Below are 24,496 nucleotides of genomic sequence, written 5' to 3'. Positions count from 1 at the left end.
GACCCCCCTTTCAAAATTCCTGGCTACGCCACTGCTCACGATATGAGTGATCACCATTTGGCGAACTTGTTCTGCTGGTATTCCAGGTAGCCATTCCAAACCAGCGCGAAAGCCGGAAATTCGGATGAGTTGCGCTGGCCAGAATCCATTGTGAAACTCTTATTGTGAAACAACATTTTCCATGAAAACAAAAAATGAGGCATAGCGCGTGACACTTAAAATTGGCAATATAGTTGACTGCGCTATATCTTCCGTCAACTAAAAAGTGAATTGATGGCGCTAGCCTCAGCGTCAACAAAAAGTTGACGCCGTCAAATGACGCCGTCAACGTACAACACTGGATTTACATTTGAAACAAATCAAGAAAGCATTTTTTGCTGGACAACAACAAATAGTTCACACTCGGTGAGGACGTGGACCGCGTTATCATCAGATTTTCGGCAAAGTTTGCAGTTTGTGATTCTATTGGATTGTATTGATCTTTCAAAGTCTTTCCAATTGCATCCTCCATGTGCCAATCAAAATGAAGAAAGGGATATGGGAGGTGGAAGGAGATGTTTAATTTCTTTTACTTTGAGAAGGATCTCGTTCCAAGAAATAATCTTTCTTTGTTGATCATATTTGGAAATCCTTTTTTAATTTTGGGTTTTCAGATTGATGTAAATGTTCAAAAATTAGTTCGTGGCAGATTTTAGTTGGATCTCCCAATAAACGCAGTTGTCGAATTCTGTCGATGCGGCTTGTTTGAAATTCTGTCTGGATGTCTATTATGTTTACGCCTCTATCTTTGGCAGGAGGAAAAGTTTTGCTTCTGTAGAATTGTTCGAAAGGTGAGGGATAACAGAGGAAGTTGAGAAAGATTTGGTTGAGATCTTTGATGTGCTGCTTTGTTGGCATCAGCACTCTAGTCATATGTAATGTGATGGGTACCAGTAGATTGCAAGGTTACTCAACTAATGTTAACGAAGGTCCAGTTTGAAAAATTGAATAATTTTAGCGGTCCGGCGAATAAGTTATTTCACACGCAACCACGAAAGTTAAACTGTTTGTACCAAACCAATTTTTAAGGTAAAATGTAACTCGACTTGGATTTTTGAGAAAGTGTTTATCCTAGTCCGGAGGTCGAAGCCCCCTTACTGTGATTATCCTATTAGTCTGGGTGTCAAAGCCCCCCAGCAACCAGGATAATCACAGTAAAAATTGCTTCCTCCCAGTAGAAATCTATTTAAAGAAGCCCTGAAACGTAGCAATGAACTTATTCTTCCAAAAGCTCAAGGTCCACCATCAACACCCAAAAGGTCCGGATTCGAACCGCGGTCCGCCAGTTGAGTAGCCCTGCAGTAGAGTGTTGATGATGGTAATTTTTCCATAGAGGGAAAGTCGTATGGGTTTATGGAGGCTTGCAGTTTGTTGAGTATTAGTGATGGCTATTTACCAGTTCTTTTTGTCTAGTTCGGCTTTGGTTGTTCCTAGTCAAATGCCTAAGATCTTGATGTAATTCAAAACCGCAGCGTCAGGGATGTGCTGTCAAACTTGGTGGGCCAGATTGGGTTGAGACGCTAAGATCTGGGTCTTTCCCTGGTTCACTTTCTGGCCGGACATGGTCTGATATAAGGCTAGTTCGTTGTTGATTTCTTATAGTGATTGAAGGTCTCTTCTGATGAATGTAGTATCGTCTGCTTAATGCTGAATCTTGAGTGTCAGCTTCGAGAAGCGAAATCCGTTAATAAGTTGGAATTGCTCTGTGCGACTGGTAAGTACATCAGCACAGATGATGAAGTAACGCATACTGAGAGGGCAGCCCTGTCGTATGCCTTTTTTGACGTTTATTCGCTTGGTTAAATCACCATTTATTCATCTTATTTTTAATTTTATTCTGTACCAAAGATGGGTACACCTCATCATTATTGGTTTAACGCCTTTTTTTTCCATTACACTATATAGAGAAAGGAGTGATTTACTCTTTCGAAAACTTTCTCATCGCTGTCAGTTCTTGCTACAATCGGCTGCCGAGAAACACAATATACAGTAGAATTCGCCTATAACGGCACCTCTAGGGGATTGCAAAAACTGACGTTATGGCCGAATTGACGTTATAGACGAACTACCGCAAACTATTCCAAAACTGTCTTTTGATTAAAGAAAGAGACAGGTGTAAAATCCAGTCAGGTTTACTGTGTAGTGTACCGCCAAACTACAAAAGTCACGCAGAAAATACAGTAAACAAAGAAATTGTTTAAAAAAAAAATAACCTACAGCGAAAGGTACACGAAATTTGGGCAATAAAAGAGCTGCTTTTTACACGTGATAGTTTTTCACGAGGGAAAAAAGTTAATTCAGTTAATTAGCCGAACTACAATGTACGTAAAAGATAGGAATTCTGCCGGGACCGAGCGAAATGTGACATAATAGGCGAATTGACGTTATAAACGAAGCCGTTATAGGCGAATTCTACTGTAGTTGATTGGATGATTTAAATGGCTAGCGTGGAAGCTACACCGTTAGGCTATGGACTATGGTTGGCGAATCGCAATTGCTAGCTGTGCGTACTCAGCCTTGTGCTGATAGCCAGGAAGAACGCTCCTTTCTTCACATTAATTATTATAGTTAATAGTTTAATGTCGTAATAAGTAATGCATATTAAAAACAAGTGAATAAAAAAATAACAGTTAACCTCTCAAGTACATGTAGCTCCACACAGAGTGAAATTTACATGCCTTTTGACTCTTTTTTATTTCTTTAAAAGTAATGTCTAAAAAGACTTTTTAAAAGTCTTTTTAGTCTTTTTAGACTTTAAAAGTTTAAAAGTCTTTAAAAGTCGTTTTAGACATTACTTTAAAGAAATAAAAAAGAGTCAAAAGGCATGTAAATTTCACTCTGTGTGGAGCTACATGTACTTGAGAGGTTAACTGTTATTTTTTTATTCACTTGTTGATTCATTCATATCAGTTTGTATCCTCTGTGGATCCTTCTCTGGTATCATGGGCCAATCCTATAGATGTTTGCTGGTACACCCCTTCATTTTCTTTGAATTTTCATATTAAAAACGTTTGTATTTGCTATGTAATTTCAGAAAATGCAAAATGCAATTTCGTTAGCTTTTGGGGTTGGAATCAATCTGTTGATCGCCTATCTGATCTCATCCTACGTTTATGGCTTGCGAAGTTTGATGACAGCCTTCTGGTTGTACGCTGAACATAAAACAACAAATCTTATTGCACCAGTAATTGCCTCAAAGTCAATTTTGATTTATCTTATGCTTGATGCTATGATATCTTACTCTGTTTTCATTGAATTTGTAAGCGTGTCCCAGTGGTTGATCAACTGGTACAGCTCTGAAGTTACTTACATCTTCTTGAGATTTGCATTGCTGCTGGAATATGCTATACTACGTCCGGATTTGTGTTACCTGTGTACAAGGGAAATTTGTTTTCAATTGACGATTTGGTATTTTGGAGCTATACCTGTGCTAGCTTTTAAAGTGTCAAGTTTTGCATCATCGGTCTTCTTTTTGTTTTACTGCACTCTGCAAGAAAGTTTTATTGCTGGAAATGGAATGCTGTTGTTTATTTCTCTGTTTATAATTTGTCGTACAATTATGGGATAAAATCGCTTGATGTTTCCATTACTCTCCATTTTATGCTTTATTTCGTAACATCACAACCGCAACAAGCACACTCGTGTATGCCTACTGTGTCTTAAAAATTTAACCCTATCTTAATATGAGCTGTTGTCGTGCGCGGAAAGCATGTCACGGACAGGTTATCTTAGCCCCGTGCTAATTAATTGCTAATAACGGGAGCTATGAAAATCACAAAGCCAAAATATTTTACAAGATAATAGCCATGTGTATTGTGCGTATAGAAATTAAATTTTTACCCAACAAATATATATAGAAATAAAGTGTTTGAGATGAAAAAACGTTAGAAAATCGCTTTTTGTTTTAATTTCTCAAAAGTAGCTTCAAAATTGAAAGTTTTGAATTATAACACAGAGTAATGCTAAACTAAACAAAAAATTACTTTTGCTCATAAATATAAGGCATTTTTGGGCGTTGTTACTTTTCAAAGTAATTGCACTATCATTTATATTGCACTAACATCAAATTATACATACCGTATCTAGTATTGCACGAAAATATCTAGCCACCTGAGACGAAATGCTTATTGTGAATAACAGGAAGGTAAAAAAATGACCGTGTAGGTTTAGAAAATTCGCAAAGAATAAAAACTAAAAGTCAAGAAATTTCACGTTTCTAGCGTATTTCCTTCTGTGAAATATTTCACTACTAGAGTGGGGTGTCCTCATAAAACCCCGTGTCGCTACAGATAGGGTTAAGTTTTAAATGGTTTGGTTTTATCTACGATTTGTAAAGTTAGTTTAGATGTTAGGGTGTTATATTTGTTTAGTTTTGATTACCATATTTGACTTAAACCATTGATCCAAACTTGATGTTCTCTGCTCGTATTCAGTGATGGGGTTCAATCTAGTTAGGGATCGATCCTCTTACTACCTTTTGTTTAAAGTTAACTTATTTTTGTAGCCGATGAGTATTAAAAAATAAAAATATTTAGGTTATAAATTTTCCTAATAATAATCCGTATACTTCCACATAGAATATTCGTTGCTATTATGTGAAGCTGTAGTTAAATGTTTAACTCTTGTATTATCTGCTGGGTGGTTTTTCCTAAGTTACACTTTAACCGAATTTTTTTGCCTTCCACAAATTGAGGGGAAGCCGAATCAATTTTATTATAAAAAGATTTGATACGTTATTAAGGAACAGAACGCATTCAAATAGCTACTGTGCAATAACAAGCTCATCGTCCCAATCGTTCTCGATTTATTTGCCTTTATCCTTTGCAAAACAGAGGCAATTTTTTAAGTGAGTATCCCTTTAATACAATGTGCAATATTTTCAATGTTTCTTTTCTGTAATTTCTAGCTCAGTTAATTTAAAATCATTTGTTTGGCCGCTGTGCAATACCATTTGCAATTAGGATCAGAAGACAAGCCCAGGTAGAAAAATCAGTTCTTTTTATTTAATGGAAAAAGGACTGATTTTGCTTGCTAGGACTTTGAGGTAGGCTAAGACGAGCGTGCCTTATAGCCAGTGGGATGATTCTAAATCTTTTATACTGGTTCTATGACGTTACGAAATATGTAAGAATCCACTCTATATCAAATATAGTTACAGATCACCTAAAATCCTGGACAGCCTGTTTCATCCTTATTATCATCAATATCATCATCCTTATCATCAATAAGGAATTTTATTTAAATAAAATTGAACAAGAACTTTTTGATGATCCCAATAAAAGTGAATCAGGCTGCCACAGTTTTAAGCCATTAAATATTAACTTTATTTGATATAATTCGCTCTGCTTGGCATTGAGCACTTTTGGTAGTATTGATAGTACTTATTGGTGAAGAACCCACTCCATGTAGAAGGTAAGCTGTTCTTATTCAACAACCAGATTGATTGATTAAATCTTTATACTCGGACTGGGAAAGCTTCTTTGAAAGATTAATTCTGGTAGTTCCGCATACTTGTAAAGACTTCGAACCACTCACACAGGCCAGGTCACTGAGTTTGATGGAGAGAACTTTTCGATTGTTGATGTGTTGTTGTGTGTAAAATATTTCACCCACTAGGTATCGCTAAATGAAAAACAATCTTAAAAATGCGTTGCTCAAGAGCAAACCCCAAGAATCGAAACAGCACCGCTTGACCTTGTAATGTTTCGCGCTGGCCTTTACGTCTGACTATTTCGGACGAACTCCCAAAGACGAACAGATAACTTTATTTGAATCTCAAACATAAACTGTCAACGTAAACGCCCACATAACTGCGGCACTAAAACGATTGACTTGGACAACTAGTTGAACTCGAATTGGAGAATGCCGCAACGCTGCCAGAAAAGCGTATTTAACAGCGGCCAATCAAGAGGTCATGGAAAACGCGCAAGGCAAAACGTGAAACACGAGGTACAAACTTAAAAGGCAAGTTCTCCAAAGATTAAAAGTTTAAAGGCACATTTCCAATATATTACAGACCTTACGATTTTTTGGTCCATAAAGTCATATACCTAACCAACCGAGATATCGGGGTGAATTAAAAGCTTTATCTTTGAAAATTTTGACATAGCTTGCTCGAACTGTATGAACGGCTACCTCACTGCCTAAAGCGTTCTACTGGCTAAGCTATGTAGAAGATGCTTACAAAGTATACAAATCCTTGAAACCTAACTTTTGATATATACCCCTGATTGTAATCAGTCCAGTCTATTCGGTGATGTTTCCCAAACCATACGTGCATTTTTTGACGTTTATCTGAGCAACGCTTTGATTGGGCAGACAAACTTGTTTAACTCCCCAATAGCTCAGTTGGATCGCGCGTGACTTCGTCAACAAAGAAGCTTCAACATCAAGCGGCGCTAGTTCGACCCTCGGGGTGTGCGCTTGAGCAACGCATTCTAAGGACGGACTGCTCTCCATTCAGCAGAACCTAATGGATGGAATAATTCCCTGGCAACAAGACTTCAACAATCGAAAATTTCACTCTGTCAATCTCGGTAACCGGCCCTGCGTCAAAAGCCTCTACAAATATGCGAAACTACCAGGAATAACCAATCAAGGCTTTTTCAGTTCGAGGATAAAGATTCAAAAACCAAACCAAACTCCGCCAGCAGGCGGCTGATTAAAAGTTTAACATTTGAAGCCTAAGCAAGAATGGTGGCGCTAATAGCCATGCGTAGTTGTGTACTTGCGCAGTAGTTCTTCGTTTAATACTTCAGCATGGAAACTACAAAGTTACCAGACATAATTAAGCAAACTGCTTAAGGCTGAAATTATGATGTTTGATTTTGTTGCTAAAGCTCATCCGCAACAATTTCACGGCTTGGAAATAAGCAATTATAGAAGTCGCAGCAATGCAAGTTGGACAATCCAAACTCATCATCTTTGTTTGGTGGGGACTGGGGAATGTGAAATGCCGATGGAAATTTGACGTAATCCACTATTTTTGTTACAACTTTGGTTCTTCATGTATTGAAAAGTAGCGGCTTTTATTTGTTAAGTTTTCAGTTCGTGATGTAGTATAAGCAATAGGCATGTTGCTCTTTTTGCGACTTTTAAAAACTGAATTAAATTTAACCGAAAAGGCAATGTTGAGGTTCACTCTTTTCTAGATTGTAGTTATGTAATCTCACATTCATTCACTTGCAATTGTGACTTTCGCTGATGTTTATTATTTTTTTATATTGTATTTGTTTTTGTAGTCATCAACAATGACGAATAAAAAGCAACATAAATTTGTGTCCGACCCTTTTACATTTGCTATCTAACTATACAAATCTTTCTTTCTCGCTGTAGAGAGATAATGATAATGAAATAAACCAGATCAGAATATGAGTTGCAAAGCTTTTATTTACAATGCTAGAAAAATCGATCAAAATTCAATCCAACATTTTGTTACACGAATCAAGCAAATATTTGTTATCTTTCCAGCAGTCCTCCCCGTTAGCTCAATGGTAAACCCCCTAACTTTGTTCACAAAGAAACAGCAAGATCAAGAGGCTCTGGTTTGCCACTCGAGGTGTGCGCTTAAGCAACGCATTTTAAGGACTGCTCTGCCTTCATCAGCACCTAGTAGATGGAATAATTCACATAAAACAACACTGCAACAATCGGAAAACTTCACTTTGCCAACCTCGGTGACCGGGCCTGCGTCAGTGGTTCAAAGCCTCTACAAGTTTGCAAAACTTCCAGGATTAAGCTCTCAAAGATTTTCACCATTAATCAATTGCAACGTTCATTTGATGAATGTAAAAGTAAAAACAAAACATACAAGTTGTTTTACTGCTTCACTGACGTTTCACTCACCATGATAATGCGCATCCTCAGAGGAAATAACATAGCCTACAAAATAAAATTTACGAAATTACGTACATCAGTGCAGCTGAAGGCAAGAGAAAACTAAAACATACATTATGTCAAATAAGGAGCAAGTGATGTGTGAGCGGTTACTTTCTACTTTAATGTTGAATAGCATGAAACGCAACAAATTGTATGTTTCTGCTTTTCCTTTCACGCTCCTCAGATGAACGTTACAACTTAAAAGTATTGCTAAAAAGATATTAATTTTGATAAACAGCTAAACTTTTCAGTATACATGTTTTTACATATTGTTTTTAAGCATAGGAAAATTTTAAATCCCTATTAAAGTTATCCAATTTAACTTTAACACCAAAATGGTGATTTTATTTAATGCTCAGGTTACGTTTGGTGCATTTTTGAACACTGAGAAGCAAAAGCTTGGCCAACATGAGGCTTGGTAACTTCTCACTCTTTTGTTTCATGGAGTGTTTTTTTCTTTTCCAATACTGTAGTCCTATTACTTACTTTTCTGTTAGTTCTCTTACAGTGACATTTAAAGTACTGTACAAAAGGAATTTTTTTTTTCCTTATTAATACGTGAGAGCACTTTTTAGAGTCGTTTTACTCGTGTTCTTATTATCTTCATAAAGATTCTTACTAGAAAAATGTAATTGATTACAGCCCAAGCTTATCCATATTGCACACTGCTTTGAAATTTGAGTTCGTTTAAAATCTTCCAGGTAGCATTATTAATATTTTCTGATGCGACTCGTATAACCTAATACCTCATGTTTTCGAAGAAATTACGAAAAATTAAGCACCAATCACAAAATATCAGTATACACTGTCTATTGTCTAGTACATTGACTGTATCAAAGATTTCCGTACCAGCGGTTATGGAACAGAGGGGAAGGTAAGCTATAAAGGAAAATGGTGAGACAAGTTGAAACTATAGTACGTTTAGTTTTATAAAACACCTCATCTACAATTGTACATAACATTTGAATACGAACCTTTGCAACATTATACCAACGCTGAAACAGACTGTTGCGTTTTCAGAAGAGTAGCCTAGTAGGCTAACTATACTTGCCTCATTTACATGACATGTAACCAGCGAGCCGTTTTTAGCTTTACTTTTCCCTCTATCCCAAACAGTTATTTACACCTCTGCACACAGGCATATATACAAGTCAGCAGAATATAAGCCGATTATGGTTGCTTAGAAATGATATCGGAAACCATTAATTTTTAAATAACAAAACCATGGCGATTTTAAACGAAAAGGATTCCAGATGACAGAACAATCATGGGTTATATGCATTTAAGAAGCAAATCATTTCCGACAATTAGATGACATCACGTGTGATTGCATTGATTGATGTTTGTGAAAAGAATTGATTCAAGCTTGTTTGTGATGATGAGTATGATTTTTGTTATTCTGATCAATGGCAAGGCGGACAACTGTTTTGTTTAGTTTTAGATTTACATGCAAGGAAAATGAAGGGGTGTATCAGCAAACATCTGTAGAATTGGCCCATGATACAAGAGAAGGATCTACAAAGGATACAAACTGATAGGCCTACGCATAAATCAACAAGTGAATAAAAAAATAACAGTAACCTCTCAAGTAGCCTAAAAGTAGCTCCACACAAAGTGAAATTTACATGTCTTTTGACTCTTTTTTATTTCTTTAAAAATAATGTCTAAAAAAACATTATTAAACGTAAATTATTTAAATATTAAAAATTAAAATTAATTTTTTAAAAGATTACTTTTAGTAATAGTAGTAAAATGATTCTGCAGACTCTAAACCTCAGTTCTGGCTTCTCGGTGTTTTGAGAATTGATAATCATGAATAATTGTAGGATCCAATTAGAAGGATTCAACCAAACGTATAATAATCAAAAAAAGACAAGCAGGTTTGGTAACTACAAAAATTTATTGGTAGAGCTTTCGCCGCCGTAAAGGCGGCTTCATCAGTACTCTTATTCAAATAGAATCAAATAGTTTCAAAATAAAATTTTAAATCCCTATTTTAAATCTATTTCAAATATCTATCCCTATTTTAAAATATTAAAATCCCTATTTTAAATATTTAAATTTTAAATTTTAAATCCCTATAAAATTTTAAACAGTACTCTTATTCAAATAGTTTCTATTTGAATAAGAGTACTGATGAAGCCGCCTTTACGGCGGCGAAAGCTCTACCAATAAATTTTTGTAGTTACCAAACCTGCTTGTCTTTTTTTGATTACTTTTAGTAATGTTTTTTTAAACATTATTTTTAAAAAATAAAGAAGGAGTCAAAAGTCATGCAAATTTCACTTTGTGTGGAGCTACACGTAGGCTACTTGAGAGGTTACTGTTATTTTTTTAGATTTACTATTTCTTTTAGATTTACTGTTATGTTGTTAGATTCACTTTTAGATTTACAACTGGTAAAACAATTGCACAATGGGTTAATTGTTCGCAAATAAGTGTCATAATCAAGCAAAAATTCAGTTTAAAATTTTCAATGATTAACGTAAATTATGCTGTGACGATTCAATTTCGTTTTTAGATCCACTCAAAAGCAGAGTTATATCCAGCCGCAAATCAGTTCTTTTTGCGCCGAATTAATGTCGGCAGATGAGAAGCTATAAAAAAGACTGATTTTCTAGCTGGGTAAAGCGTACTTTTGACCCAAGAGTAACATATTGTCGGTTGGTCTTTACAATTTACGCATCAGAGGGAGGAACGCTAGTGTAGCTCCCACTAGTAGACATGTCTTCATATGTGTTTTTATCTCCGTCAGGGATCTTGTTATTAGGAGGGCGTTTGGAGTATCTGTAATGCAAAAAGCAAGGATGGTTCATTTTTTCTCAGCTGTTCTTCTGGCTGAAGAAGGTGGTACTGTCATAAACAGTAGCGGATACAAAATCAAGGATAAAATGCAATATAATATTTTCTCCCCCACTTTACTTGTTCATCATCTTCACATTAACTTAACCAAAAGCACAAGAGTACGCGGAATCTAAATAAAGCAAGGAGAGGAAGTTTGAATGCAAGTTCTTCAAAACGTGCAAAAAATGCTAGACTTGTGAAAAAGCTCTTCATTCAATGTTTGGTTGGCAGGACTTTGGCGACATTTTGGTCTTTCACTGCCATGTTTGTTGTTCGAATTATTTATTTGTATTTAATGTGTTCGGTATAATTTTGTTTTCTCGCCAACGAAACAAAGAAACTGAAGTAAAAATTCATCTTTAAAAATTTATCAAGTAGTAAAATGCTTGGTTGAACTCTTGCTATCTGCCCTGGTTAACTCCTTTTAATCTGCACAGTCTGTAAATCTCAGTCCTTTTTTACATTGATTTTACACTAATTCAACGTCTGCAGACGTTGAATTAGTGTAAAAAACTATTGATGTCTTGTCATGGTTTGTCTATCTTCCTGAGTTAAACAATTTTCTGAGTCTATCTTCCTGAGTTTCAAACATTGTCAAATTATGTCAAACAATAAATATTATTAATACTATGGTACAAAAAGTGCTCAATGCCAAGCAAAAAGCCAAGCTGAGCGAATTAAATCAAATATAGTTATTACTTTCTAAACCATTGACAGCCTGTTTTACCCTAAAAGGAGAATCATCAGAAGGAATAAGCATCATCAGAAGGAATAAGCATCATCAGAAGGAATAAGCAACTATATGAGTTAATTAATATTTTAATGTGAAACGAATGAGAAAACAAATAAATTTTCAACATTTTAACGTTTGCAGCCATTTTGTAAATGAAAAAACTTGGTCACGTTCATACAGGGTTACAAGTTGAATGAAGAAAGTACTTGTACTCACGTGCGCTTATTGTATAGGTACTGACCAACTGCAAGTCCCACAGCCAATACCGCAACCGTAGAAATTACAATCCAAACAGCAACAACAACAGCAACAATCTTATTTACATCTTCTCTAAAATCCTGGAATAAATTTGTCGCAAGGTGGTGGTAGTGATGCATTAAAGGCATATAAGAAGCTAAAATAAACTGAATTTATTGGTTTCTTTGCAACCGCATTACAATTTTAGCGTTCTTGAAAAACAGAACTACTGTATTAACTAAACTGCTGTAAATTTTACTGTGCTGATTATAAAGTTGCACTGAAGGGATTCAATACCCGAAATCGGATAGGCTGCGCGGTTATTTGTTACTTGGACCAGGGGTCCGCAAATAGTGGGTCGCAAAACGGTTTGAACTTACTATCAATATAACTTGTATGACAAAATTAAATACAATCCCATACTCTTTCATGTGCTGAGTTTCGTACAATTTTGTACAAAAAAATGTATACTATCGATTGTAGTACAGTAGTCCCCGCTTATTAAGCCCACGGTTATATAAAGCCTAGAAGACACCTTGAGCCAGGTTATTAAAACTCTCTCAGCTTATCTCCACAACTGGCGACTGAAACTCAGCGAAACCAAAACTGTGGCAACAGCTTTCCGCCTACACAATCTGGAAGCTGATCGTGAGCTATATGTTGAGAACAATGGAAAACCTCTGTCCTTCTGCCACGAATCAAAATATTTTGGGGTGACACTAGACAGATCGCTCACATACCACCACCATTTAGTGTCACTGCGCAAGAAACTGACATCTCGCGCTACGCTACTCAAGCACAAACACTCTGTCTCTCGATCGACGGACACTGGAGCCCAACCATCTTCTCCACCACAAGATCTCTGCTCCCAGAAACGAGCACCCCAGTCAACTGAAATCAAGACACCCATTCGTGCCAGCCGCTCAACTTCTGATCAACGAAGCTGATGAATAAGACATCTTTGCAGCTACTTGGGCGGACCGTAAATTGAATTCTGAATTGAAGTCAAATACCACCAGACTCCATTCGTTCATCTCCGACGCCGACACATGTCACATCGGCCTGACACTGCAAAGACAGGCCTTGGTGCGCCACTACCGTCTTTGTACGGGCGTCGGCTTTTCCGGTCAACCATGCACCAATGGAAATGGTCTCTTTCTTCCTCCTGTGAATGTGGTGCCGAGGAACAGACCGCAGACCACATCATCAATAACTGTACCATTTTTAAGCCACCTAACGGATTGGAAGGTCTACGCATCATGGATGATGAAAACAAAGACTGGCTGCTTTCTCTTAGCATTCCAGTGTAGTCCGAAAACATCGTGAGTCTGGGGTGGTAAAAGAATAGACTCTCGGCTCCAGAGGCTGACACGACGACGACGACGAAACCCACAGTTAATAGGTCCCCTCGCTTAGAAGCCCAATTTGGTCCATTCCGGAATTACTGAAGGTATAGGAATGGTAAAACATTGTCCCCCCACTTAATAGCCCAAAATCGTCCGGTTCCGATGTGGGCTTAACAAGCGGGGACGACCGTATTGAAATGAACATTAATTTGCAATTTTTTTGCGCAAAATTATATGCTTCTGAAACGTTTGGGTCGCGAAGATTTCGAACGATTGTTTGTTGGGTCGCGCCAACAAGTATTTGCGGACCCCTGACTTGGACAGTTGAATTTTGTGATGCATTTACATTAGACATTGAACTCATCGAGTTTGAAATAAACGTTTTTTAAAGCGAAAGCTTAGAGTGAATTTTGATTCAATGCTTCTTCAGAATTCATGAATGTTACCTTAAATTCGGATGCCAATGCAAAGTACTTTTGCTCCCATTCATAATTAATCATAAAGTCGTTGCACTTGTCCAGACATTTGTATTTCATTTCTTCCGGAGGATCAATGCAGAGATCCGAGCATTTTGTGCAGTCATTTGTAGATGCATAGAAGTAAAAACGTCCGTAGGTCACTTTACAGTACAAATCGGCGTTTTTGTTGATCTGTAGAAGAAAAAGTACGAAGTGAAATGATGGAGTTGGTTCTGTAATTGACCAGTAAAGGTCTCTGCTACTGCTTCAAGTAATTCAATTCGTTTTTAAGCTTTCTTTTGTCGTATCCAGGCTTACGCTTGGTGGTTGGAGATTTAAGTTAGTGAAGCGCAAGAAACCAGTCTTCGTTTCCACCTTCAAGCATGCCTTTAAATGTCCAGCCACAGATCTAAGGTTTTGTCGTATCCAGGCTTACGCCCATCAGTTAAGATTTAAATTAAGTGAACGAAAAGGCAAGGAAGCCGATCTTCCTGTCCACCTTCAAGCATGACCTTAAGTGTCTTGTGAAAGGCTCAACCACATGCTCTTGGTAGGTGTCACTAAAGCAAATGCATTAAACGGGGTTCATTTTTTCCAATTAAAGTTTTTCAACAAATAAAATACCTTAGGATTATAAATAATTGTGGTGTTCAGCTCGTCTCAGTGTACAATTGTAACATACTCTCTATCTCGGTATCAATGATATGTTGAGGTGGCAGTAACCGTCCAAATATTTGCGAACCTTTTCTCATGCGTCGTGATGACGTGCGTCGTCACGTTTCCTTTCTCGCCGCTGCGTTGTTATCACGTGAGAAACGTCACTTTTCTCTTTCACCGCTGCCTGCTGTGATAAGCATTACCACGTGTTTGGTTTGTTTTGTCGACTGCTGTTATGTTGACTTCCTCTTCCTTCTTCTGCTCTTTCTCTCGTACTGCTTTTGGTGCACTCTTCTTGAACTCTCAACCGCACTCTCAGATTATGAAAACACAGCTTTCTAGCAACGTAGTTTGCGCTCTGGACTGGTTCCGGTAGGTCTTAGGTTCGTTCCCCCAGACGGGTTGAAGTAAACACTTTAAAACGGTATCGACTGCGTTTTTTCTTACATAACCAGTCAGGACAATTTGGGTATTTTTATGATTAAAAAGATAAGTATGATATAGTTTGAAAAAGCACACTCGCTTAAAAACCATGACATTTGCTTTATGATAATGATTGCACAAAGTCACCGCTCTTGCTTCTATATTTCTCGTGAATCTGAACGTCAGAGTAAGTACTAAACACATCACCTGCTAGAATTCAAGAGATTGCTGATTTTTTAAAATGATTTTCACCAAAAGCAAAATTTTGCAACGGCTCTTTGCTGTTTTTTTCATTTCCGACTTTGCCATCTTTTTTTATTCACTGACATGCTTGGCACCAGCTTCACTTGTTCAGTTCAGTTGTTTTTATTTCTAACCATTACAAGCCGCTTTCGTTCGGACATGCACAAGTGGGGCCTGGCTCCATCAGAATGCGAGTGTGGTGCCACGGAACAGACCGCAGACCATGTCATCTACCACTGCCTAACCCACCGGCCTCCACACGGTGCGCATGGTCTGAGGGTCCTGGACGACGAGACTGCTGAGTGGCTGAAGATTTCCTGCCCTCCAATCTAGCCTGGAAAGATCGCTCATACGCCATCATCATCACAACAAAAGCAATAAATTGTCAACATGAAAAAAACTGAGAAAAATATATCATTTCCATGTTGCAGCAAGTGCTATTATTTTCGTTTCAGACACATTCATGACGATAAATGAAATGATATAATAAACAGCGGGGCGTTAATTTATTTCACAAAATCTTTGTATTTTTTTCATAAACCAATTTGGTCTTTAACAATATCTAAATCTCTACTTGCGACATGCTCTATATTGTAGTGGTAAAAGCATTGTCATCCAAAATAGGTCGATGTTGGTCTCACCTGGTAAACTTCTGTAACTTTGTCATGGAATGCGGTAGAGTTGAAGAAGCTTTCTCTCACCACTGGATCACTACGAATAACATAAGGAATTAAAAAGTCATACGCTGGTTCTGGAGACTGGCTGCGATAACACAAGAATTAAAAAGTCACACTAATTTGAGTGACTGCTATTAGCACATGAATAACAAGTCACTTGCATTGCAATGCATAGCCTACATTTATTTGTGTAACCATTTGTCAAACCGTTTAAAATCAACAACCCATTCAATCAAGGTTGTTGGCAAAAGAGCAATCGCAAAAGCTCCTCTTTCCGCTGTGATCGGTTGAGCTTCATTGTAGCTGTCATTCCAGACAGAATCAATAAGAAAATAAAGTAGAAAAAAAAAGGTTTGCCGGTAGTAACGTACTAACGTTTCCAGCCGTGTTATAAACGTTGAAATAAAGTCTTCAACAATGGAGCAGCACACTAACGAGCAACAAAAACGTCAAATCAACTGTTTGTTCATTTGTTTTTCATTTCAAAAATAACGTAATACAACAGGCAAAGGGGTGTTAATTTATTTAAAAACAAGTCTCAAAACAACGCATAAATTGAACCAGTTTGAAAAATGGTTAATTTACTGTTTGGTTTAGTCCTTTTTAACATCGATTTAATGTCTGCAGGTAACATTAAATCAATGTTTGGCTGGTATTTTATGATATTGAAGCGGTAGTTAATTACAAGAAATGAAGAAAGAAAAAAATTAATTACATTAATAAACAGTGTTTGATTGGTCGTCGGACGGTGGCCATTCATGGAACAAAAGCATTCGACACTCCTCATGCTACCTATTCAAAAAGTCAACAATGGAAGACTCTGTCACTTTAAACAAACACTGGTCGCTGGTGAGAATTGTCTTTCTTCTCAGAATGACAAATATGCCTCTACCAGTGTCATATCAATTGTAATGTTAGGGCGGTGGTAACGGTGACCATGGTAGCTTTGTAAAGAAACTTGTTTTCCAGAAAAAGTTTTCCAGAGTTTTCCAGAAAATAACATTTTAAACCTTAGAACATTTGTCTGCTAACGGTTGGCATCCAGCGTCTAAACTTCTTCCAGTTGACAAAACGTCGACAGAACTGTAAATGTTTTTGGAGGAAGTCTTGATGGCTAGTGTGGAGACTACACCGGTATGGCTAACGAAACACAATGCTCGCTGTTCTATAGTGAGTAGTCAGGCAGTGCTGACTCCAGGAAGATCGCTCCTTTTTAACAGAACTGTAAATATTGATCAAAAAAGCATAGCCTATTCTCTTTTACTTTACTATGCTGGGAAAATGCAATTATATTAATTACAATATTACGAAGTAGGCTTGGCATATGGAACAGTCAAGTATTGCAAAATTTATGACGTAAAACTATCCGTTAAATCAGTAACCACTTCAATTTTTCTGACATTGGTAAATCACAGCCACACAACGCAGAGAATAGTAGGAACTTTCAACGTCTACAGACGTTAAATCAATGTAAAAAATAGTTAATTGTCTGTCTAAGTTTAACATGCCGGAGCTCTTGCCACAGAATTTTTCCCGACATATAGGATTGATATTACGAGCAATTTTTACAGTTTTCTTGTTGTCGCTGTACAACGTCAAAGTTTTTTTGGCAGTGTAGCGTATGTCATCTTATTTTCAATTTTAGATGAGATTACATCGTCACTCAAACTTATCATCATTGTTATTGCCATCACCTAGTCCTAGTCTGACATTAAACCAAAACAATTCTTTCATAAACTATTTACGATAGTAAGTACCTTCTGTCTGTTAACTAACTGTTTTTATGTTGATTCAGCGTCTGCGGGCGTTGATTTAACAAAATAAAGATTGATTGGCATGCTAATGGGTAACTAATTCAATATACTTGACTTCTTTTTTACATCAGACAAGTTAAACAAGTGTACAGTTGACATAGCAAGGGATGGGCGAAAAGTACGCTGTTGCTGCTTGTCACAAACGCAATAAAAAAACACATCAAGTGTGACTAAACATGATTTATGGAAACAGATATCTTCATTTTATAGCTAAAATACAATTTAATCATCTAAACTGCTTTTCTTACATAAGCACGATAAATGGTCGAAATACCATAAAAGAGCGCACGTTGCCAAGTACACACACTATAGGGCAACGTTTTTTAGTGCATGGGTCACAAAAGAGACCTTAATCCTTGAAAAAGCAAAAGTGGGTCATTCATTTAATTACATGTTAATGCGAAACTTGCTGCTGCATCTTCTCTGCAAGTCTTACTATCCTTCGTTGGTCATCCGTAGTTTTTAGCTTCACACATGCAGCACTCATATCTGAGCTGAGACGATTCCGTGTGCTTAATTGTATAAAAATCATGTCTATACCGGTACTGCTTTACTTCTCTCTGAATAATTTCAAGTTTTTCAACCTCGTTCATAGAACACAAACTACTATGATAGCTTTCAAAATGACGATTGATATTGTAGAAACGTGTAATAATAACTTTTTTGCAAATACAACACAAGGCTTTATCTTCATGCTTGATTACTCCAAATTTGCAAGTCCACTCATCATGGAATAGCCTACCACTAATACTGGCATCAGATTAAATTTTCTTTTGTTTGTAATCATTTTCACTACTTGGCTTAGCAAACGAACTGACAGTTAAAAATTAGGTAAAAGATACTCATATTTGAGGTTCTGGAAAGACTATACTCAACTACCGCTAGTGCAAAACAAAGTAGGCCTACAAAGAGACCAACTCAACAGAATATAAAAACTTAGGCCTACTTGCAGGCATTAAATGTTTGCAGCTTACCAGACCACACTAATCCTGAACAGCCAAGAGGCATGCAGGCACTAAAAAGGGTAAAAAATGTAACATGATTTGCTAACACTCAAGAGCACAATAGCTTTATTACATCATAAGCACCCAGTAACTTGCGGTGATACTGATAAACGCACTACTACGGCTTTATATTAGTTTTGTCAGACTGCTATATGGCAATGCAGTACGGTACTAGATTAAAATAGATAGGGTGGGGCCTTATTACAAATATTTAGTGAAACATTTAGTCTTTGCTGAATATTTGTTTAAATTTCATTATTTTAAAAAAGACAAGTGGGTCACTGAAAATCTGTGATGGGTCACTTTGTGACCCGCGGGTCAGTGGTTCGCCATCCCTGCTATAGGCTAACTGCCACGAGCTTTTTAAAGAGCTTGAGCTCTAAAAAAATACACACTGTTTAGGCAAATGCTAAATTACTAATAGGGGGGTGTGTTATTTGACGAATTTCACGATGGCAACGTGGTACGGTGCTTAGAATATGTGGAGTAGTATCCAAATCCGGAATATGAAAACAATTATCATATTGGACCACCCTAACCCCCATGTACATGCCCCCTGAAAAGGGCGTATCCATAAATTCACCAAAATATGAGTTTTTAAGCCTTTTCACCAAACGGCGTGTATTTTGGCGGTATTTATGGAGCTCCTATAGGGGTTTTCGGGGTCTGTGAGTTCAAATATGGCATTAAAAATTACCTCCAAAAATCCAATATAATGGTAATTCAATATGGCGGCCAAAATGGCGCTTAGAATGGGTATAGCCTACTTTCGTAAAGTTTAACCAAACATAGTCATGTAATATGTCGAATTATAGGTTTTCGGGGGCGTAGAATACGAATTCACGATTATTTCAAACGAAAAATAAGCTGATAACAACATATTTTCAAACTTATGACGTATATGTAATTTAGTATAAAACACAGTATTCAGCTCTTTGTTAGATTCATGCCGTCAAGAACAGAATTTAAATCAGTCATCGTAACATCCGCTTTGCAACTCAAATTACTCAGGTAAACTTTCAGATTGGCTCCATAAACAGAAGATGGCAACTTTTTATGGTCTTTCAATAAACAAAAAATGTCACTTTATTTTGGAACTGAGAGTGCAGTGTCACCGGCGTATCTGATCTCAAGGTATAACCGCTTCTGTTTCTCAATCTCTGTTATATTACTATTTAGAATCTTATCCACATCAGAGTCCTTCGTAAAAGGACCGCCTAGTTTTTTCAGTTCGTTTAAATCATTATTTCGTCTTTTATCAAGTGCTACATTAGCTATTTCTTTGTCGGCGAGGCTCTGTTGTTGCAAATGCTTCTGTTGCTCATCCGAGGCTTTCATTATGACGGGAATCGTAAACTTTGCAATGTTGCCATATTCTCGGAATGAACCAGAAAATTTGGATTCTATCAAGTCTTGTGATTTGGCCTTTACTTGAACGGTCGACGCACACTTTAAGTTCTTGGCGCCTCGTTGTTTGAGTTCATAATTTATGAATCCTACCGCCCGTTCTGAATCCAGATTGTCTCTGCCCCCCCCCTAAATCCGGGCCTGCACTTGAATGTGTATTACTTGCTTCAACGAGGAATTTTGAATAGATTTTGTCCTTTCCAAGAGCGTTCTCTATCTCTGCCCATAACCTCGTGATTATTCTATTGAACATCAATGTTGGATGCACATTACAGAAGAGGTGATCAGGGATGTGCCCAGTCTCAAGTCTTTCAGCTACAAGTTTCTCTACCTCTAGATTGTGCGAAGTCTGATCAGTAAGAATGAAGTCAAGTTTTTCAAACAGAAGTTTGGTGCTGACTCATCTAGCAGCTGATAACACATTTAACACGGCAATCTTCAGTTTTGCTAGGTTTTCACGAGTCTCGGATGCAATTGGCAATGTTGGTAGTGGTCGAAACATGCCATTTATCGTTACACCCTGAACTGAAAAGGACCCAGCTCCTTGCTTTTTTGATCCGTCATCTGCGTACGTAACTGCCGATTTTTCATCGCTGTCCATCATCTGTTTTACGATTTCATCTAACGCCAAAGCTTCTAAACTTTGCCCCACCTGTTTCACGTTGCGCTTATCAGGCAACGTATCTCTCATCTCATCGGGAGACTTATTATGAAGTTTCCATTTTCGACCAAAAACCTTATTGCCGATGGTCACAACGCCGCTGCCGCCTGTGTTTCTGACATGTGGTTGACGCTTTTTAATTTGTCCATTGCCTCGTAAATCTCTGGACGCACTTTTCGTTCACCTAAACGGATGTGACGATACTGCGCTGGCATGCCATCATGTTTATCAGATATACTGAGACCAAAATTGAGCTTTCGTTTCTTTCTGTGTCCTCTTGAAACTTCCTCGAAATCACTTACTTCATACTCGCTTCGGTTTTCTTCAGCTGATTGTTCGGAGGAGCCACTTATCTCTGCTTTCTCTTCCAAGAATGATTTTTCTAAGACAGCCGTCTGGCGCGATCTGTCGATACTCTGCATATCCTGAGGATAATGCAAAACACAATGCAAAATAACAAGCATAATTCATCAGTATGAACATATATAAATACTCAGGCATATTCATTGCGCATGCCAGGAAAGAATAAGCCTACTTTTGGGATCAAATTCGTATTCTACGCCCTCGAAAACCTATAATTCGACATATCACACAACTATGTTTGGTCAAAATTTACAAAAGTACCCATTCCAAGCCCCATTTTGGCCGCCATATTGAAATACCGCCATATTGAAAGTTCTTAGGAATTTTCTAATGTCATATTTGAACACACAGACCCCGAAAAGCCACATATGAGTAAGATAAATACCACCAAAACGTAAGTATAGTGGGTGAAAAGGCCAACAATCTCATATTTTTCTGAAAATAGGAGTACCCATGGCCACCTAAAGATACGGCCTGATTTGTCACATTTTGCAGAAATTTTCAGATTTTTCTAACTTTGGGCGAACGTTTAAATAAATTTTTCTAAAAATTAGATTTTTACGCTTTCTTTATTCTTTTCCCCAGATGACACGATGGGTTTTAACATCTTCACATGTTGAAAAACAAAGAAAATTTGATTTTGTAGAATTTAGTCAGACTGTTAATTTTCAATAACAGTCTGATTTTGCGTTTTGCAACTTACTTTTTCTCATTTGCTACTGCTTCCCCAAGGCAACAAAAAAGTTTTTTGTTATTAGGAAACCGCAAATAGTAAAAACATCTCAAAAAATGTCAGTCAAGCACTAGCAGTAGCTGTAATCAAAATCTGCAAAATGTGACAAATCAGGCCGTTCAGGGGGCATGTACATGGGGGTTAGGGGGATCGTATGTCCCATTTTCATAAATATTCTAGATTTTGATACTGCTCCACAAATTTTTAGCAGCGTACGGTATGAATCGACAATTAACACATCCCCCTATTACTAATCTGACTTGTAATTGTAACACAGGCTACGTTGGCCTACCTGAATTTTTTTAATTTCTTATCATCTTGGACAGCTTCACTGTTATTTATTTATTGTTATGTCTTTTTCTCAATTAACCAACCTATAATTAAGTTATCATTGATGAGTTAAGGGGTGGCTGCTTGACTTGAAGACCTTAAATGGTCACTTCGCAGCCTCCCGCTGTTGTGATGCTTTCATCATTTTCTTTCTTTTTAATTGTAATCATTTCAACAGTTTTGCTATGTAGCCTACATTGTGTTTTGACTTGTTGTGCATCTTTTTTGCAGCAGCTAATAAACATCTATCTATCTATGCGATCACCATAACTCAGGTATTTGTTTACCAAACTGCTTGGGTGTTACTTTTTTAGAAAGAGGAAGACTTGTATTTTCTAAAAGTTGAAAAAAATTGTTAAGTTTGTATATATTTGAATTTTTTCTGCAATTTTCAATCATTTGAAATTTACCGCAGTTTGAAGATTTTTTTAGGAATCTAAACGAAAACGAAAAAAAATAAAAAAAAACGCAACATTTTTGGATTTTGTCAGAAATTTTAGGCATTGAAGGTATTTTCAAAACAAAAATACACAAAATTTGTAAACATATTTCTAAAGACTGTTAAAAATGCAACAACTTTCATGTATTTATTTTTTCTGGCAGTTACCGTTCTCAAAATGCAGCAGTTCAAAACCAAAGCCTTGCCAAAGCTAAATTCTGAAAAATGCATAAAAAAAAGCGTGGCAGTTAAAGAGTTAGCAGAGTCAATTCAAGTGAATTGAATCATTATTACCAAAGTAACCTTTAAAGTCTGTTTCACCCTTTACGGTGTTGTCAGAAGGTGCTTATTCTGTAATTTGCTTAGATATCGTTTTCTTCGTAATAGCTTTGCAAAGAAGAAGAGAAAATTATCCCACTTGATTACGGGTCAATGTTTCTTGCATCACTGAGGCATTGTATTATAAGCTTATGTAGCATTTTACAAATACTACATCCGAATCAAATACACAATTAACAGTTTTGTTGATGTTTTTGTAAACTATTTGATTAGACAAACATTCTTAACAAGAATAGATTTCTACATTGAAGAATATTACACCACTTTATTTGTGTTGTCTATCAATAAAAATACGCTATACAAAATACGCTGTTCAATGGAAATACGCTGAGTAAATGATTAGATGTCTGCTTAAAATATGCAGCACAATGCAGAAAAGAAATTTATTACGCTACAACCATTTTGTTTCTTCTGAACCGCTATAACCTTTTGTTATCCCTGGCGAGAAAATTTAACTTTTTTGCATCATTTAACGTCTGCAGACGTTGAATCAATGTAAAAAAACGGCTGCGTTGCTCTCTGAGATATTTGCCGTGCATTGTGAAAACAACTTTCTTTGCAGCTTCAGATGCAACACTATTGTAGTCTTGTAACAATGCAACAGAGCAACGAAAACGAAATTTAATGTTTTCTAATGACGTAGTTTTACCTTTGTTTTTTCTTCTTGATTGCAGTTCCTATTCCGAGCAAGCAGAGGAAAAGGAGACAGAGTAATTGAAACCACATCTTCAAAACTACTGGAACAGTGAGAATAATTAGAGTCAAAATTGTTTCAATGAACTAAAACCTAAAACATTCTAACTGCTCATCATCTTTAACAATGTTATCATGAAAATCACCTAAAGACAGTTTTGTTAAAACATTTGTTTTCACAAAATAAACTACAAAACAAAAAGTGTTTTTCAAATTCTGTTAACTTTCTTGTTTCGATAAAGACTTCGTAGACCCAAGAGAGCACAGGTTAACTCATAAAACAAGAGTTCAGTTTTGTACAGAAGTGTGTATGATCAACATTGAAATAATGCCAATCTCTGCTGTGCTATGTTGTTGTATCACTTCAAAAACGAAACTTCATCAGAGCATCATCAGACGCCATCTCCCCTTGCAGCAAATGACCCATCAACATGGGTTAATTGTTTCCAAGAGGCGATTTTAAGTTAACTTGCCCAGTGTTGCTTAGTTGAGTCATGTCCATATCTGAATGTTTTCTGCTACGCTTTCTCTTTCTATTGACTTTACCTGCATCACTAACTAATCACTAACTTACTAAGTTACTGACATCACTTCAAAAAACAAACTTGCTTTATAGTATATTTAACCATATTTAGCTTCAGTCAAAAAGTGAGTTCATTTTTAGTTACTATTCCTTGGTCTTTACTGCTTTTTTTAAAAGATACCCAGGTTTTAAATCTGCTATCGAAACTTCTTGTTGTCTTTAATCGTGCTGTCACTACAAATGTGTATGGCGAAGGTCTATTCAAATAATTTGGTCATATCAAAGACAGAAAAGGTAGGCTATAAGCAATGCATGAAACTTACAACCTTCACCTGGGAAAGCAATCGTGAACTGCAAGCCTTTGAGTCGAGCACAAGCATGTTTCAATATAATCGCTGATATACGTCACAATGTTTGAACAGCAATAAATTGATCTGTGAGAAATTACTTTTTTTTATCGCCGATCTTCGGACTCTCTCGGAATAGCTCAAACGACTCGGAAATACCAAACCGAGCCGAGTTATTTTGAGAGAGTGAAGTTTGGTGAGTGATTAGTTACTGATGTGGTTTGCTAATACAACTGACACATGTCAGTAAAAAAAGTTGATGTAATTAATGACACGATGCGTAAGTGGAAATGCAAACATAAAGAAAA

General features: G+C 36.9%; 1 protein-coding gene across 1 annotated transcript; it reads right to left on the bottom strand.

The window, feature by feature from the left end:
• Positions 1–7,410: 7,410 nt before the first annotated feature.
• LOC145780084 (uncharacterized) lies at positions 7,411–23,458 on the bottom strand. The gene is made up of 5 exons (XM_082591797.1): positions 23,275–23,458; positions 15,500–15,569; positions 13,524–13,727; positions 11,711–11,832; positions 7,411–10,704 (listed from the first exon to the last, which is right to left on the bottom strand). Exons 1-5 carry the CDS (start codon positions 23,349–23,351, stop codon positions 10,596–10,598), a joined length of 582 nt encoding a protein of 193 aa, XP_082447923.1. The 5' UTR covers positions 23,352–23,458; the 3' UTR covers positions 7,411–10,595.
• Positions 23,459–24,496: the final 1,038 nt, after the last annotated feature.

The sequence above is a fragment of the Aplidium turbinatum genome, chromosome 11, assembly GCF_918807975.1.
Source record: "Aplidium turbinatum chromosome 11, kaAplTurb1.1, whole genome shotgun sequence".
NCBI classification, from domain to species: Eukaryota; Metazoa; Chordata; class Ascidiacea; order Aplousobranchia; family Polyclinidae; genus Aplidium; species Aplidium turbinatum.
This window is presented reverse-complemented; position numbering and strand designations above follow the sequence as displayed.

What these genes read in the sequence shown, in the direction of transcription:
- LOC145780084 (XM_082591797.1), bottom strand. Translation starts at nt 23,351, where the DNA reads ATGTGGTTTCAATTACTCTGTCTCCTTTTCCTCTGCTTGCTCGGAATA. An exon ending in CATTGGCATCCGAATTTAAG is followed by an intron (nt 11,833 to 13,523) that starts GTAACATTCATG and finishes AATTTATTCCAG; the next exon opens with GATTTTAGAGAAGATGTAAA. An exon ending in TACCTATACAATAAGCGCAC is followed by an intron (nt 10,705 to 11,710) that starts GTGAGTACAAGT and finishes TTTGCATTACAG; the next exon opens with ATACTCCAAACGCCCTCCTA.